This window comes from Schistocerca cancellata, chromosome 1, assembly GCF_023864275.1.
Source record: "Schistocerca cancellata isolate TAMUIC-IGC-003103 chromosome 1, iqSchCanc2.1, whole genome shotgun sequence".
In the NCBI taxonomy this organism is placed as follows: domain Eukaryota; kingdom Metazoa; phylum Arthropoda; class Insecta; order Orthoptera; family Acrididae; genus Schistocerca; species Schistocerca cancellata.
This window is the reverse complement of record NC_064626.1, coordinates 63,671,837-63,690,840: the sequence shown is the minus strand read 5'-3', so window position 1 is coordinate 63,690,840 and position 19,004 is coordinate 63,671,837. Positions and strand designations below refer to the sequence as shown.

The following is a 19,004-nucleotide window of genomic DNA, read 5'->3' as shown; positions in this document are numbered from 1 at the left end:
GTGTCAGTGGTTTTGGAAGCAGGACTGTGCGTTTTATTACACTGGAATACATGCCCTTCCTGAAAGATGGACCAAAACTGTGATAATGCTTGTTTGTCTCAGTTGATTGAAAACTCTTATTGTAGTTCCAAGTTGGATTGAATGACTCTGTTCTGAATCCTTCCAGCTGTGAGGAGAGAGCATAATCCACTTACGTCTTCCAAAGGGAAGTGTGCCATTCCAGATTTTTAATGAAATTAAAATTGTTTGTGGGGATGGTGTGATGAATCGCACTATTGTGTACAACTGGTGTCATGAGTTTGAAGCTGGTGGAACGAATGTTCCAGATGAACAAAGGAGTGGGTGTCTGGCAATTTTGACTGATAAGGGGCTGAACAGGGTGGAAAAAATGATTCGACTTTGGATGAGATGAGTGCAATGTTTCCAAAAATCTCCAGATCTCTCCTGCATGAAATAATCACTGAAACACTTGGTTTTCGAAAATTGTGTGCAAGAGTGGTCACGAAAACAGCTCACAGATCAAATCGAAGTCAAAAGAATTGCAACTTCATGAGAATTTCTTGAGTGCTTTGAACTGGAAGGTGAACAATTCCTTGACACTGTTGCGGCTGACGATGAAACATGGGTGGCTAACTACACCCCTTAGATGAAATGGTAACACTGGGGAACAGTTTGTTACAGAGTTTCTGTTGAGTTTGATTTTTGAACTGTTTATGGGTGTAATAGGCATGCCGATTTGAAAACTGTAGTTTGTTTTCTTCTACCATGTTGAGTTTTTTCCCTACATCTTACATGAATGTCACCACTCTCCTTGGGATTGAGCATGTAGCACAGCAGGCACAATTGGTCTCCAATTGGCTGACACAAACCACCTCCGACCAATAAGGGGAGAGGTGAATGACACCGTAACAGAACGGTGACAGGTTCATATTGTCTAGACGATTCAGTTATGCTTGAGTTACTGTAGAGCGATATTGAGTGTTGCTGTGATACAGTGAAGCACATTCCAACATGGAGACAAGAGTTCTTGTTCGTATACAAGGTAATCAGTGTTAAGTTTTTATTTACATATGAACTGAAACCTTTCTCTCTGTCTGTGTCTGGTAGTTTACATTGTAAGTGCATAAACAGCCCTGATTCATGTTGTTATATATGTAGCAGTTTTACTTTTCCCAGTCAAAGGGCAAACATCAGTACATTTGTCAGGCAAGTCTATTGTGCATATTTTAAAATCAAAATTGGTGATCAAGGTAAACTGTGGGTTCCTTACAAAGTGTGCAAGCAGTGTGTTGAGATTCTCCGGATTTGAATGAAAGGAATGAATGATAAATTTACGATTTGGTGAGAGCTCAGAGATCACTCAAGTGATTAGGCGTATTACTTTTGTGTAGTGAAAAACATAAGAATATAACAAGAAAAACAAGTATAAAGTAGATGAAATGAAATGAAATATGTGGCGAGGGCCTCCTGGTGGGTAGACCTGATTGCCTGGTGCAAGTCTTTTGAGGTGACACTACTTCGGCGACTTGCACGTCGATGAGGATGAAATGATGATGATGAAGATGACACCGTCCTTGAGCAGAGAAAATCTCCAACCCAACCGGGAATCGAACCTGGGCCCCTCGGCATGACAAACCGGCGCACTGTCCACTCAGCTACAGTGGCAGACATAAAGTAGATTATCCTAGTTTACCATCAGCTATATGGTCATGCCTCATTCAGCTGAAATCCCAGTGTCAGTTTTCAAAGACTTTCCCTCTTTGGAAATACAGGAGTACAAGTCTGGTAAAGACTGAGGTGACCCCAGCGACAAAGAGTTTGCTGCCGAAGATGATTCCCTGATGATTGTGTTTGTAAGGGATTTGAGCAGCTTGAGTCGAATGATATGGCATGAGATTTGGGACGATCCAAAAAAAACTTGAGAACTGTTAGCATCAAGACTGCACGAGAAGAAATTTTTGAAAGTAGGAGCTAAGTAACCTATTTTTGATCAAGAGAAAGAGATTTCTGCAATACTTTTGAAGTGATCATGTATTTGTATATTGCCATAATGTACATGGTTTATTGGAAGAGATAGGAATTTCAGCTTATAACAGAAATGAATGGTGCATGTTCTTCGATAGTCCCAAAGCGAAGCACGAAGTGTGTCCACCTTCACAATGGAAATTAATTTGGCTAAGTCCGACGAGGACATTCAGTTTGTTTGCATGAAGAATATGAAGACATAAAGAGAGTAACTGACTTGTTGCAATATCCCATGCACAAATGGATCATCTGTGTTGACTTCAAAATGCTCTGCTTCCTCCTCAATGAGCAAATCAGATATATTGAGTATCCCTGTTATTTCTGCGTGTGGGATAGCAGAGAGCCTGTGAGAAGCATTGAGTGGAGTTGAATTGGCCCCCAAGATCAGAGCTGAGACCAGGTATCCAGTCATTCTATATCAGCCACTTGTTGACCGAATGAACATTATACTTCCATCTATGCAAATAAAATGGGTCTCATGAAGCAATTTATTAAAGTTTTATCAGTTGAAGGAGACTGATTGAAGTATCTCATTTTAGCATTTCCTAGCCTGTCATATGGAAAGAGAGAGGCTGGTATGTTTGATGGTCCTGGTTGGCATTCAAAAAAATTGTCAAATAGTTTCTTGGAAATACACGAGTACAGAATTACACCGAAATTGTTCAGAAACTCTTACAGAGCTTCAAACTGCTTGGTTGCAAAATGAGATTTTTCATCTAGCCATCTTGCTGACTTCCTGGAAGGTCTTGTTGCAGTCAGTAATGAGCAGGGTGAGCGATCCCACCAGGATTTGAAGGCCATGGAGGCATGGTATCAAAGGAGATTGGATGTACATATGATGGGTGACTATTGTTGGAGCTTCAAGCAAGAATGTCCACAGATTAAACACCACAGAAGAAGCATTAAGTGAAATTTTTTTATCTTAATATGTATGTTTACCATTTGGCAAAGAAACTGTACTGTTTGTGTGAACATTATTTAATTTGCAGTAATTATTTGGAGCCTTTGTGTGAAGAAAACAATTCTTTGTGAACAGTATATTTGGTAAGTTTCCGCTTTATTTCCCTTGATATGCACATTCTGTATGACTTTTGAGGTAGAGGGGCTATTCTGTAGCTTAAAAACTTAACATAATAGACAAAAACCATAGTTATTTTGGATGCTGAGGCCAAAGTTAGTCAGAAAACTCTCACAGATCTAAGACAAACAGATTGTTGTTCTCCAGTGTACTCAATGCAGTGATGTCATCCCTCCTCACCACCAATGAAAAAATTCAAAACTGTTGTTTTGACCTGAGAAATTATGTCTTGTCTCTTTTGAGGCTGTAATGCAATTCTTCTCATTAAATTTTTGCCCCAGGGGAAACAGTAGAAGTTGCACTGTACTGTGAAATCCTATAAGACTATAAAGAGAGGTACAGAACAAAAGAAGGGGAACATTAACAAATGGAGTGTGTTTGTTACATGACAGTGAACGTCCACTCCCAGCCAGAGCCACAAAGCGACTCTTTGATTCATTCAGTTGGGACATCAGCAACAACCACCCTCGCAGCTCTGATCTGATACCTTTTAGATTCTCATCTTTTCACCTCTCTGGAGAGGTTTATAGATGGTAGAAGGTTTTGTATTGACAACGAGGTCCAGAGTGCCCGAGAAGTGGTAGTGTGCTTTTTTGATGAAGGTGTTAGGAAGCTCATCTGTTGGCTTGTAGAGTGCTTTGAGAACTAAAGTGACGACATCGAAAAATAGTATCTGTTGTATGCCTGTGAATTTCTAAACATATAAATATACATGTAATAAATAAAAGGGAAATTTTGTTTCCAAGTATCTGGAAAAGTTCTTGGCCAATTTACTTCAAATTTTTACATGATGCTCAGATGAATATTTGGTCACACACACACACACACACACACACACACACACACACACACACACATGGTTACTCTGATTTTACATTTTTTGCAATCTATGGAATCTATACAATCAATGGTAAAAATTCCCAAGTTTTAAATTTCTTCCTAGTAAGGTTTACTTCCATTCTACCTGCTTACTCAACATCTCACTTGACTTTGTTGCTTTTTCTTCCTGTTGACATTTGAGTACTGAACGAGTTATAAGTGGCACAAAAGACAGACAGTTCACATCACAGGTGGTTATGGAGTTAAGAAGGGGACATTTTCGGTCGTTGCGGAGAGGGGAGTTGTCAGAGAGGAAATGCTGACATAATCCAATCGGCGTTGCCAATGCAAGGTTTAGTTTCACTGTGCAATTTTATGACAACTACTGCAAGTTTGCGGCAGCAACGGAAAAACAGGACAGTGTTTTGGACCGAACCAATACGTGATGAAGAGGCTGAGTGCCGCCACCTTTTCTTGTGCCACTTATAGCTCTGTCTCTCTGTTTTGTGTATTTTCAATGGACTGTATGCAGCAACAATATCGATCATCAACATTTTAAATTCAGATACTGAGTTTTGAAGAATATACTCATTCAGAATTAAGGAAACCCTGGTTATTTTCGGCTAGTGAACTCTTATTGACTGGCAATTTGTTACGTCACCCAACAGTCAGAGCAGCCACCACACCACTCTAACACCTGCAGAATGTTTATGTGATTGCTCTAAGCTTGTGGTTATAGCTTGATACCAGTGCCTACCAATTTTAATTGTATATTACAGCACTGAGGATGGTCACTAAGTGACCGAAAATTGATTTTGCTGTCAATGAAACAACGAAATATGGCCAGTGCTGATTTTCCTTCCAATTCTACCTGTAAAATCAGCTCACATGCTGGATGTGTGGAGAGGGGAAGTAGCCCTTCAACTACAAGAGTGCAGATACGGGTGAAAGTGTTTTGTGAAGTGTTGAAAATATACTTTTCGTACAGATCATGTGCTGTGGCAGAGGTGTCACACGGAAATAGAACCACGGTTTTGTGATGGCACATTGACTTTCGCGTTCAAATCTGACATAGTACAGTTGCAACAGCTACATTCACTACTCACACATATACTTTGCATCATAAAGCTGGCAGCAGTGATAAAGGCATGAATCAGAACTGTGGCACCTGAGCTGTCTTTTAAATTTACATTTTACAGAGTGTACAGCCGACTTCTAATAAGCTTCTAATGTCAGTTGGGGACGTAAACTCATTTTATCACTTTTCTGTTTTTCTCATCAAGCCTAAAATAATAATTTGACAGGGTGGAGGATATGAAGTGCAGTGAGCTTACGAAGTGTGGCTCTTAAGAAAAGTGTTAAACAATAACAGTAATGGTGACAAAGTTTGTCATTAAGCAGGTGTCTGCACTTGTGCGTATGTTTTACCACTTAGCTGGTGTGGTATTGTATATTTTTACAATATATACAATTATTTCAGACATAAAAGGAAAATTACTGTATCTCCTAACCAATTTTATAAAATTAACTAAAACAATTTAAATTGTAGCTGCTGTAAATTTTTGTGTCGGGACTGATTCCTTTTCGCCGAAGTGCTCCTCATTGCATCGCATGTACAGTAATTCTTTTATTTAAATAGGCCCACCAAATTATCATCTTCCAACCTAACCTAGACTTATTGTTCGTGTGTGTGATTTAATATGTTAATTTTGGAAGTATCTCACATTACAATGCACTATTTCTAACACACATTTCAACCTAACCTAGACGTATTGTTTGTAGTTTGTGACCTAATATTTTAATTTTAAAAGTATTTCACATTATGGTGCACGATTTCTTAGAGCAGGTATGATTTCCTTCAGCTGTTATGGGTGGACTTTGGAAATATGCTGCTTTGGATTTGTGCAACTATTGTACTCGTACCCGCAAACTTCACATTTAAGAACTTCCATTTTTATTTCAAATTGCAAAACACTGCTAGTACAAACAATCAAATGAGGTAAAACACATGCTCTGGTGAGTGAGGGCCAAGGAATTTACTTGGTGTGTAGATACTCTGGACTGTACCAGCTACCCTTTTGGTGGGGGAATGAACACTCATTTGCTGTAGATGGAAGGGGGGGGGGGTGAATGGGCAAGATTTATTTAAGGTTGAAAGCTGTCAATAACATTTCCTCCCTAGCTGGACTAAGCTACTTTTGTGTCAATTCGATTTGTATTTACTGATCGACAGATCAACATACCATGTGAATGCTCTCCTACATCATTTTGATGGGACCCTCTTATCTCGTTTGGGTGTGAACAAGCTCTCCCCTCAGCACAATAAACAAGGAGAAGTTTACAAGCAATATACTAGAGGTCACTGCACCTGCATCATCGAGTACTGGTATGCTGCACTGCCTTTGGCTACAGAAGGAAAACACGCACCTCTGCATGTTAGATTCTGATGCCTTTTACCGTACCTCACAGTTTTCGGTTTAATTCATCGTGTTCACCAATTTATGCTTTTTTCGGGATGAGCACAAAGGAAAAATCTCTCAAAAATGTGTGTTTTGACCTATAATTTGTGGTCATAGCATGTCGAAAATGGTTTGATTACTTTTTACCCAGATACCAATTTCAATTTTTGACAAGTTTTTACTTGCTGTTACACATCTGTGATTTTTTAAGAACTAATGACATTCAGCACCACAAATTCTTGTATAAACGTTTAATTTCCTTCGTTTATACAGATTTTGTACACTGTATTGGAGAAGATTACATTTTTTAATCATATATACTAATTAAATATATATTTTTGCTCATGTTTTGGGGTTTCACATTTTCCTTGATTCTGCATTTTCTTCAGTTTTGCATTTTTTAACTGTGGCCTGCACGAAATTGTAAAGTAAGGGTTTCACTATATAGGGTGATTCTTATTAACATTAAAAAAACTCTGAAGCAATATAGATGACACTGAGACAAGTAATTTAATGTAACACACATGGGACCATAAATGTTGGGAAATACCCCAAAAGTGGATGACAAACGTTGAATGAGTAATGTTAGCAAATGACGTATCTTGCTGCACGTGCAGTGGAGCAGTTGGGCTTGTTGATCCTACACTAACTGGTGGGGCCTGGTGCTACACATTGCTCCGCTAGGCTACTCTGTTTTCATTCTTGCATTATTCAGTGTGGTATGGTAGTTTTCATGGTAGTGGTAATGCGGGACTGTGATTAATCAGTTTACATTTATGAAAACAGAATAGCCTAGTGGAGCAATGTGTACAACTGTCCACTGCCAGCGAGAGTAGGGCAGACAAGCCCCTTCACTGCACATGCAGCTAAGTATGTCATTGGGTGATGTCATATTTTCAACACGTCATCCACTTTTGGGGTATTTCCCAACATTTGCAGCTCCGTGTGTCATATATGCAATTACTAGTCTCAGCATCAGTTACATTGCTTTTTAAACACTGATGACCCACTGTGTGTGTGTGTGTGTGTGTGTGTAAGTAAGGGAAAGGTTCTTGCCAAAAATCTCCAAAGTTCGTGACCAATTTACTTGAGATTAAGCATTTGGACAGAGACAGGCTATACATTTTTAAATACATAATATAGAAATGGATAAAGTTTTGCCAAAAATTTCGAGAAGTTCTTGTATACAAAACAATGTGCTGATTTGTTTTCTTCCTCACCATTAGTTTTACCAAAAACAGGAAAGTTGTATTTGTGACTTATCAGCTTATAATTAGAATACTACTACAGAATCTGAACCATCTGACACTTTGTAATCTTCCCAATTTGAAGATTAAAACTATGTGAAATATTGTCATTGACTCTACTATCCTCACAGATACAGCAGTTGAAGAGCTCTCTCTCATACCATTTATATTTATCACCATAATTGACCAACCCATTCATTTTAAGCCACTTCAGTTCCCAGTCAAGGTTTTGTTTGTAATAACAATAAATAAGCCTCAAGGTGAGAGAAGAGGTGTAAGGGGATAGAGAGTGGGGGTGGTGGGGGAATTGGACAGAGAGAGGGGGAGGAGGACATGAGCAAAGAGGAAGGAGGGAAGGAGGAGTTTATAAAGTATATCTAATTCCTGTACATATTCAGCAATTGCAAAGCATTGCTGAGGTCACTAGTCACTAGTCACCTTTTTGATTTTTAAACGAGTGAAGACTCTTACTTTCTGAATGTGCCTTGTATATGAATTAGCTGTTACAGAAATAAAAATTTTGTTAATAAATTAGCAGTCACTATTCACTTTGTTATGAGTACCACTTTGTTTATAATTAATTACTGTGCATCTTTCCAACAGATCTTTCACTTCCTCTAAAAGCTTATCTGAAAGGTGAGCTGTGCTGCAGAACTGAAACAGCCCTACGATTGACGATGTATCTCACTTATCATGAAATACCGTATTATGGAAAGTTTGAGGCACTCGAAGCAGGTAATTTGCTACAGATTAATTTTTTTCTGTGTCATAGACATCTTAATCTCTGCAAACTTTATACAAGTGAAGTGTGATATTCAATTGAGTTTTTAGTATAGTGTAAACATTTAGGTACTGCAATATTTCAGAGAACTGACCACCGTTTAGCTTTATTTCAAAGGAGAAACTTTTCATAATATTATACTGATACACTGTTTTTATTTCATTCATAACTGGAAGAGGTCCAGGTAGTAAAATATTTTGGTAACTACTCATTATCCTTTTCCAGTCTGAGCCTTTGCTCATTCTCCAATGACCTTATCGTCAAAGAAGCACAAACGTCTTGCATAATATGACACTTTATTTCTAAGATAGTGGAGATATTTTCTTGCTAAGTGGAACAATCTCAACCTGTTGACAGAAATGTGCTTTGCTGCCCCAACAGTCAGTGCTGATTATGTTGTGGCTAATTTCATAGACTCCATGTTGGGCATTATTTATGTAGTGTACTTTTAGTAGTTTTAACAATTGTTCATTGCCAGAGGGCTGAAGGTATACCAAAAGCAATCAGTTTTATAGGGTTAAAAAAATTACACAAAAGGAAAACAGCTAATCAGGAATCACATACATTAAAACAGGCAAAAGGACTTCATTTCTATTTCTAATGAAATAAGGAAATCAAACATTTGCCTGATGTTTCTCACAAGGAACCCTAGGTCCCAACTTCAATCTTCAGTAAGGCTCATTTGGAAGTGTTCTGTTAACAATTGTGACAGGAAAAACATTACCTACTAAAGTCTCAACATGTAAATCTGGAGGGCAACAGAAAATGAGTGTCTGGGAGGTAGAGAGGTCAATCTTCTATGTGATGTATGTATTACACATCACAAAATGGACAACGTTATCATTTGACAAATGTTCATAACAAACTATTAACTTGTGCAGTGAGCGCCAAATGAAAAAGATCCGTGACTGTGATCACAAAGGTTCGTACCAATGGGCTGATCAGACCGGATGGAATTATGAGACCTGATAGAATGTAATGGCTTGCAACTGGATGCGAAACATTCTGTTGTGGAGCTTGCCATGAAACTGGCTATCCTTTAAGCAGAGATGTTAAGTTGCAGATAGGCACATCAAAAAGACTCTCAAACATGTAAGCTTTCAGCCAAAAGGCCTTCTTCCAAAGTGAGCAGCTGCACCTGATGGGAGAAGCAATCTGGGTGGTAGGGGTCAGGAAGAGGCTGGGGCAAGGAGGGGGAAGGATAGCAGGATAGTGGTGGGTGACAATAGAGTGCTGCATGTGGGAGTATACAGGGACGGGATGGAAAATGAGAGAAGTAGAAAGACTTGATGTTTGGTGGAGTAGAGGGCTGTCTAGTGCTGGAGTGGGAACAGGGAAGGGGATATGGGTGTGATGGACAATGACTAACAAAGGTTGAGGCAAAGGTGGTAGTGGGAACGTAGTATATAGTGCAGGGAGAGTTCCTGCGTGCACAGTTCAGAAAAGCTGATGTTGATTGGAATTATTCTAATCTTATCCTCACCATCCCTGTTTAAGTGATACATAGGGGATTGTAGTATATTCCTAAAATCACCATTTAAAGCTGGTTCTTGCAACTTTGGTAATAGACTTTCTTTGGATAGTTTACATTTATCTTAAAGAGTCTTCCAGTTCAGTTCCTCAATATCTCTGTGGCACACTCACATGGATCAGACAAAGCTGTGACTATTCATTCTGCCCTTCTCTGCATACGTTCAATAGCTACTGTTAGTCGTTGGGAAGGGAGTGAGACAGGGTTGTAGCCTATCCCCGATGTTATTCAATCTGTATATTGAGCAAGCAATAAAGGAAACAAAACAAAAGTTCGGAGTAGGTATTAAAATCCATGGAGAAGAAATAAAAACTTCGAGGTTCGCCGATGACATTGTAATTCTGTCAGAAACAGCAAAGGAGTTGGAAGAGCAGTTGAAGGGAATGGACAGTGGCTTGAAAAGAGAGTATAAGATGATCATCAACAAAAGCAAAACGAGGATAATGGAATGTAATCGAATTAAGTTGGGTGATGCTGGGGGAATTAGATTAGGAAATGAGACACTTAAAGTAGTAAAGGAGTTTAGCTATTTGGGGAGCAAAATAACTGATGATGGTCAAAGTAGAGAGGATATAAAATGTAGACTGGCAATGGGAAGGAAAGCGTTTCTGAAGAAGAAAAATTTGTTAACATCGAGTATAGATTTAAATGTCAGGAAGTCATTTCTGAAAGTATTTGTATGGAGTGTAGCCATGTATGGAAGTGAAACGTGAATGATAAATAGTTTAGACAAGAAGAGAATAGAAGCTTTCGAAATGTGGTGCTACAGAAGAATGCTGAAGGTTAGATGGGTAGATCACATAACTAATGAGGAGGTATTGAATAGAACTGGGGAGAAGAGGAGCTTGTGGCACAACTTGACTAGAAGAAGGGATCGGTTGGTAGGACATGCTCTGAGACATTGAGGGATCACAGATTTAGTATTAGAGGGCAGCGTGGAGGGTAAAAATTGTAGAGGGAGACCAAGAGTTGGATACACTAAGCAGATTCAGAAGGATGTAGGCTGCAGTAGGTACTGGGAGATGAAGAAGCTTGCACAGGATAGAGTAGCATGGAGAGCTGCATCAAACCAGTCTCAGTACTGAAGACCACAACAACAACAACAACAACAGTCCTATTTGGTATGGGTCCCCACACACTTGAGCTGTATTCTGGAACTGGTCGCACGAGTGAGTTGTTAGCAATCTCCTTTGTAGAATGATTGCACTTCCCCAATATTCTACCAATAAAATGAAGACTATCACCTGCTTTAGCCTACACTGAGCCTGTGTGATCTTTCCATTTCATATCCCTACAAAGTATTACACCCAGATATTTGTATGAGTTGGCCAATTCCAACAGTGATTCATTGATATTATAGTTGTTTCGTGAAATGCACAGTTTTACATATCTGAACATTTAAAGCAAGTTGCCAATCTTTGCTCATCTTCGAAATCTTGTATGGTCTGACTGTATATTTATTCAGCTTCTTTCAGACTGTACTTCATTACTCACAAAAAGTCTGATTTTACTATTAACATTGTCTGCAAGCTCATTAACATACAACATGAACAGCAAGGGTCCCAACACACTTCCCTTGGGCACACCCACAGGTACTTCTACATGTAATGATGACTTTCCATCCAAGATAACATGCTTGTCCTCTGTACCAAAAAGTCCTGAATCCAGTCGCAAATTTCACTTGATACCCCATACGATTGTACTTTTGACAATAAGCATAGGTGTGGTACTGAGTCAAATGCTATTCAGAAATCAAGAAATACTGCATCTACGTGACTGCCTTGATCCAAAGCTTTCAGTATGTCCTGTGAGAAAAGTGCAAGTTGAGTTTCATGTGAGCCTTTTTTTGGAATCCATGTTGGTTGGCATTGAGGAGATCATTCTGTTCAAGATACCTCTTATGTTTGAGCTCAGAATATGTTGTAAGATTCTGCAACAAATTGATGTCAAGGATAGCACTTTTTTCAAAAAACTGGGGATGGTTTTTTGTTCAAGGGATCTATGATAGATTATGGCTAGAAGAGGGGCTAACTTAGCTGCAAATTAATTGTAGAATCTGACAAGAATTCCATCAGGCCTTGGAGCTTTGTTCTGTTTTAACAATTTCAGTGTTTTGTCAACAGCACTGACACCAATACTTATTTCATTCATCTCTTCAGTGGTACGAGGATTAAATTGAGACAATTCTCCTGAGTTTTCCTTTGCAAAGGATCATTTGAAAATGGAATTAAGTATTTCAGTTTTTGCTTTGCTTCCCTCAGTTTCATTTCTTGCCTTATTTGCTAAGAACTGGATACTAACTTTGTACCACTAACAGACTGTGCCAATGACCAGAATTTCTTTGGGTTTTGTGAAGTATCATTTGGCAACATCCTATTATGGTAGTCATTGAATGCATCACGCACTGTTCTGTTGCCAGCCAAATGTGTTTCTTTCAGCATCTCTCTATCTATAGACCTAACTTTTGTTTTACACCTATTATGCAGGAATCTGTTTCTTTAGAAGTTTCTTTACAGTGGCTGTATACTGTGGAGGTTCCCTCCCATTATGAGTTGTTCTACTGGGTACGTATCTACTCAGTACATGGTTAACTATTTTCTTAAACTTGAGCCATAGCTCCTCTACCTGCTCCTGCCCTGTGCTAGAAGTTTCAAGTTCCTCATTTAGATATGACACTACTGATTTTGTGTCTAGTTTACCAAACATATATCTATCTTTCTGAATGTTTCAGTTGTCCTTTGTACTTTGGTAATCATTGATTCCACAAACATATCATGGTTACTGATACCAGTTTCAGTGTGAACACCCTCAAAGAAGTCAGGTCTATTTGTTGCCATTAGATCCAGTATATTTCCATCATGAGTGGGTTTCCTAGTTATCTGTTCTAGGTAGTTTTCAGAGAGGGCATTTAGTAATGTTTGACAGCATGTTTTATCATGTCCACCACTAACAAAACTGTAATCTTCCCAATTAATTGTTGGATGATTAAAGTCTCCAACGATGATTACAGTATGCTTGAGGAACTTATGTACAAGTGAACTGAGGTTTTCTCTAAAGTTTTCAGTTACAAAAGGCGGGAGATAGAAGGTTCCCGTTATCATTTGATTCCCACCCTTGATACTGAGTCCTGTCCGAACAATCTCATAGGCAGCTTCAATTTCTATCTCAGTGGATTTGAGTTTTTTGTCTACTGCGACAAATCCACCCCTTCCATTTCCCATTTTCCTCTCCTTTCAATGTGCATGTACATTTTTTTCAAAACTCCCACTGCTGTCAGTTTCAGCTTTCTGTACCTAGTATTATGTGAACTTCATTGCTTTTCATGAGCACTTCAAACTCTGGCACTTTGTTGCGAATGCTTCGGCAGTTTAGCATTAAGATTTTAATGCCCTCACCTATGGGAGGCATTTATTTTGATCTTACGCTGACACTTCTGGGTTTTCTACAGCTGTCATTGTCTGGGCTAGATGGAGAGTTGCATAGTCCAAAAAACCTCTGTGTGCACCCCACACACAATCAGCCGCCTGAGTAACAATCTCTGATGCGTAGTACACACCTTACCCATTTAGGGGTACCCTACAGTTTTCAACCCTGTGGTGCAAGTTGAGGAAGTCGCAGCCTAGCGTGTCACAGAAGCTTTGAAGGCACTGGTTCAGTCCTTCCACTTGACGCAGAACCAAAGGGTCGTGATCAGTTCTGGGGGCAACACTGCAAATTGTGAGCCATGGTCAGTTCTGTGGGCAATACTGCAAATTGTGAGCTTTGCTGAAACTCCATGCACAAGGCTGGTCATCTCAAACGTCTCTGCCAGTAGCTGGAAAGACCCAAGTATGACTTCGAAGCCCAGATGACAGGCATCATTTGTTCCAATGTGTGCCACAATCTGCAGTTGGTCCCCCTAATGGCTGCTTCAATACCCTCTTCAACATGTTGAATTAGACCCCATGGATACACACTGAGTGCTTGTATGTGAAGGAGTTTCATGAAGTAGTCAGGAGGAGTGATATCCACTATTATAACACCCCCCCCCCCACACACACACACAGTAAGAAAAACATAGACATGCCAAGCTGTGTGGTCTCCATGGCACAGGACAGTTTCCCAGCAGTGGCTTTGTATACATGTCCTGCTAGCCCCCTCCCAAAGTGCTGCGAATGCATATAAGTTTTCCACTTGTGTTTTCCTCCTGTGTTTGGGATGTCTGTATGTGTCCTGAGCCTTTGGCCCTCTCACTGCTGTGAATGAGTTGCTTCCATATCGTGGTGAATAAAAAAGTTTCAAGTATTTATCATACAGCATATATGCCTCATTGCATGCTATCATTTGCAAAAACCTTGTTTCAGTATCTTGAATTTTTTATGAAATATGGTGATTGTTAGGACCACATGATTAGTAATGCACAAGGACGTGAATGAGTGCATCCTGCATAACTGTCCTTCACATATAAAACCCAATAACTTGAACAAAATGATATATCAGTCTGTTCTCAATTTTAAATAAAATTTTGATATCTTATCTACATTTTATTCACTGCCATGTAAGAGCTAAAATCAGCCATATGCAAAGTTTGTGCAATGTGTTTTTACCTGTGCAAAATCTTAAAATTTTTGTGCAGTGTTTTATTTAATTTGATGCAGTGCAGTAACTATGGCATATAATGAAAAGAAATTCAGTCCTTTATGGAGTGGAGATATGACTGTGAGATGTGCAAAAACCAATTTTTTTCACCTAATAGTTTTCTTAAAACCAAATGATAAATATTTCATAGTAACTGGAAAATCTGCACGGAGAGAACTGGGCATGTTATGAGCGACCGTCCATAGGACGTAATACCCAATAACTCGAGAATAAAATGAGATATTGTTCTGCTCTCAATTTTAAATGAAATTTCTATGTCTCATCTACATTTCATTTGCTGTAATGTATAAGCAAAAATCGACCATAAGCAAAGTTTATGTAATTAATTTTTACCTCTGCAAGATCTTTGAAATTTTGTGCAATGTTTTTCTTAATTTGATGCAGCACAGTAAGTATTATGAATAATGAAAAGCAATTCAATTTGTTATTGAGTGAGGATATCAGACTGTAAAATGTGCAAAAATGATTTTTTTTCACTTAACAGTTTTCAAAAAATCACATGATAAATAATTCATATTGGCCAGAACACAGGCTCTCAGCTGTAGAGCCATAGCAAAATCTATCTCGGCGCGGAATGCAGAGAGCACCTGTGGAGCAGTGAAAGGCTTAAAGTGTTTACTCATCTACAAACTAAAATGCAGTTTCTGAAAATGGTGAAATTTCAAAGAAAGGTGTTGTGTTATCTAGTAAAAACCTTCTGTTCAGTTGAATTATTTGAAAGTCAAACAGCAAATTGGATGCACAAACAATATGCTACTGTATATGAAATTAATTACTGTTTAGTGAATATGAACTTGTAAAAAATTTGTACATGATATATTATTAAGTATTGTACTATACTTATGCAAATCTGTGCTTGTATTATTATATCTAAATGCTTGTGTAATCTTAACCTTAAAATACCAGCAGTCTGTCCAGACAAGATTAGTGAACTAGTTAGCTATGGTTATAAATGGTAATGTCTGGAACAGTGTGTCAGCTCATATCTAGTACTAGAAAGAGGCAATATTAATAACAAATTTTTTCAGAGCCTCATATATCTGATCAGTGATTTCCATTCTTAAGAAGTTTACAAATCACCTGCTTGGAAGTTGATTCCAGTACCCATATTGCCTGTGGCCAAAAATGTGCAAGCTGCTAGCATGCACCAACTCACACGTCATTCCGGTTGGACTTTCTAAGGTCTAGCTACTGTTAATTGAGACTATCAAGTGTGCACTTGATTTTTCAGGCCTTTCTTTCCAGGAGACTCATGATCAGCTTTTGTACTGTCTGAATGAGTAATCTTGGCTGTTACATAATTGTATAACTATCCACTTTTGGTTTATAAGGTCTTTTATGTTCTGTTTTCCTGGCTGCACTGCAAATAATGCCTGAATTTCTTTATAGCAACAAAAAAGGAAGTAAATAAGTCACTAAGGAAAGAAAATAGGGCTAGGTTTTGATGAAAGATTTGTTGTTCAAGCATCAATGAACTGATGTTAGTGACTGATAATGGGTTGCTGAAGTTACGAAAGAAGTAGTAGAGAAAATAGCGAAATGTATGACAGCTGTTTTTAAGGAAGGGAGATCCAAGGAAGAGATGAAATGAGAAGGTAACATTCTAAACAGAATGGCAGAAACGGAGAAATATGTCAGGTCTTTATAAAAATATTTTCCTACTAGACAAAAGCAAATTGCTCCAAGCGATACTTGCATATACTTTGAATAATAATAATAATAATAATAATATTTCTTTCCTTTCTCAGACATTATTATTATTATTATTATTATTATTATTATTATAAATCAACCCTGTCTGTGGCTTAAAACAGGAAGAATGATATCAGAGCTGGAAGCTTTGTTAGTGGCTACACAAGATTGGTTCTTAAGGATGAAGAACTTAAAAAAAACTAATAATGAAAACAAATCAAGCTGATTGAAAAAAATGCATTTATGCATAAAAATCAAAAGTGAACATCATTATAGAAAATTTTCTTAATTGCATGGAATACCTTGTAATTAAAATTTAACATATACTTATGGTGGAGAAGCAACAAGACTAATTAATCCTAGATGGTGGGGGGTTATATGCAGTAGTTAGTGGATGAGGCCAGAGAGAGGAGGACAGGGGGGGGTGGGGGGTCACAGTTACATGTAGAAATAGTGTTTGAATTGAAATTTGTACTTTTTGGTGATGCATGCTGGGCATACAGTTTTATAGATGTTTTTGCAGGAGAGAAGTGTGTAGTGAAAGCTACAGTTGAGTAGTGTGCTTATTGTTCTTTTTGCTGTTATTAATTTATTTTATTACAGCAAATGTAGCTGATCCATTAAGCATGAATCTGAAACTTCAGCAGTACCGCATACCACCAAGAACTCTGCAAATGATTTCGTCAATCTTTGCAACAGAAAATATGCTACTTTAAGGAAGGTCTTGCCAGTTGTGATTTCTGACAGTTTTGTTGGAAAAGTCACAGAGACCAGAGAAAGGTGGCGAAGAAATTTGTGTACCATACGAAGCTGTGATACTTGACATAATTTTTAAGTGGAGCGTTACACTGTAAATGCTGTTTGTTGTTATGTATTAAATGCTGTACAAGACTGTTTTCCATTGAATTCATGTTTTTACATGCAATTTAAAGTGGAATTTGTAACTATGAATCTTTTGTAACACTGATTTATTTCAGTATTGTATTTAAAAAGTTTGGAATAAATTATTTTTATCAGTTATTTAATTGCATCATTATTTATTTTTGTCCTTCAGGTACAGTCCCAAACACGCATCTAATAATGAATCTGAATGACGTAATTCACTTTTTCACCAAATAAGGGTGGATTTTTTAATTCCATAGACTCTGATATTGTAAAATATGTACGCCACCTGTTCATCAGAAAAGACTAAAATGACTGACTGACGTCTCAGAGTATGCAGCCTCAGTGTACAATACAGCACCAGTGAACTAAAACACTGCTGTCATAATGCGTTGCAAATCAGTGCAACTGTACTCTCAATGCAGAACCTCCATGATTTGGACTCAAAACTTGTATTTGTACAAAAAGTAGAAATGGATGAGGGGGATGTAGAGAGAAGTACAAGTTACTTTTAACAATAGATGAGGTGAGGAACAGGAAATACAAAGAGATAAATGGTACTAAGTCGTATATACATCTACGTCCTGGAGTGTTTATTTTGGGTTTACTTCATTTTCTTGCCAATATATTCCCATGGTTGACTGTTTCATAAAATTAGTATCCAAACCAGCTAGTATTATCCGGATAACCATACTCCTTCTCTTACTGGTGGTATTCTTCTCCTTTTCTGTGTTTTCAGTGCTAGTGGCTGAAAGAAAGCAGAAATGCTTCTCAATTTTTTGTATTCACCAACAATATTTCTTCTTGCAAAACCATTATATTTAAACTTCTTTATACATTAAATTCATTGCTCTCAGATATTCATATTACAATCATACCACCACTAGTTAGATACAAATATCTTCCATAATGAGATCACATTTTGACAAACAAAATGGCTGAGAACGTAAGAATGACAGCTTTACAGCTTCATTTGTTCTTCTTCTACGACTTCACTATTGTTATTGTGAGCGCCATTCTTCCGTGGCCGCAACACACTTCCAAGCCACGACATCTAAGAACAAATGACCCCAAAGCAGATGAACATACTAAACTCATCATCCCTTCTTGCAGATATGCTGCGCCCATGTACCTTTCATTACTTGCACATAATAATAAATCGTTTCTCCAGCAATATGCTGTCCAAAACTTAACTACTAATAAAAAAGTTTATTGAATGCCATGATCACTTTTCTTCATTTAGAAGGACTCAGAGTAACCCATCATTTTTCCTAAAATGGTATTTTACACGTCAATGCACTCTCTGTGAACCACTACAGAGTGCATGCAGAGGGCACTTTCTGTTCTACCACATGTAGAATTTCTTCACATTCCATTCGCATGAAGAGCTCAAGAAGCTATGGGATGAATACTGTTCATATGACGTGTTTGTATATATCATATAGAAAATTCAGTTGTGGAATTGTTAAACTTGCAAGAACACAGAATTGCTGGCCAGTGCTTAACTTCAGGATGAGAGAAATGAAGTACTGCAAACAGAAAAAGTTAAAGTAGAAACTAGTACTCCTAGCTTTCAGACCTCTGTGTTTGTTCTTCAGACAGATTGGTCAATGAAGACTAGGAAAGTGGGTGTCATAGTGTTTAAATGGCTCATGTGGTATAGTGGGCATTCATACCTCACTAACATGCTGTTGAGGCACTGGATGTCCCAACACAGACTGTTCTTCCAGGTCTATTCATATGTTTAATCACATTAATGGTGGTCATTCTTATATAAAATGCTGCACTGTGAACACATCAATTCGTAAACAAGAATTGTTTCACTTATTGTTCTGCGTTTTATGTAGGTTTT

General features: G+C 38.1%; 1 protein-coding gene across 2 annotated transcripts in view; it reads left to right on the top strand.

Annotated features, from left to right (window-relative positions):
- Positions 1-17,263, top strand: part of LOC126164949 (anaphase-promoting complex subunit 1) — a 361,025-nt gene extending 343,762 nt beyond the window's left edge. For both annotated transcript variants that reach the window (XM_049920281.1, XM_049920280.1), the window contains exons 33-34: positions 8,232-8,363; positions 16,874-17,263. In XM_049920281.1, the coding sequence (XP_049776238.1) occupies positions 8,232-8,363; positions 16,874-16,986 (245 nt within the window). In that variant the 3' untranslated portion in view covers positions 16,987-17,263. The remainder of the gene's footprint in view (positions 1-8,231; positions 8,364-16,873) is intronic.
- Positions 17,264-19,004: the final 1,741 nt, after the last annotated feature.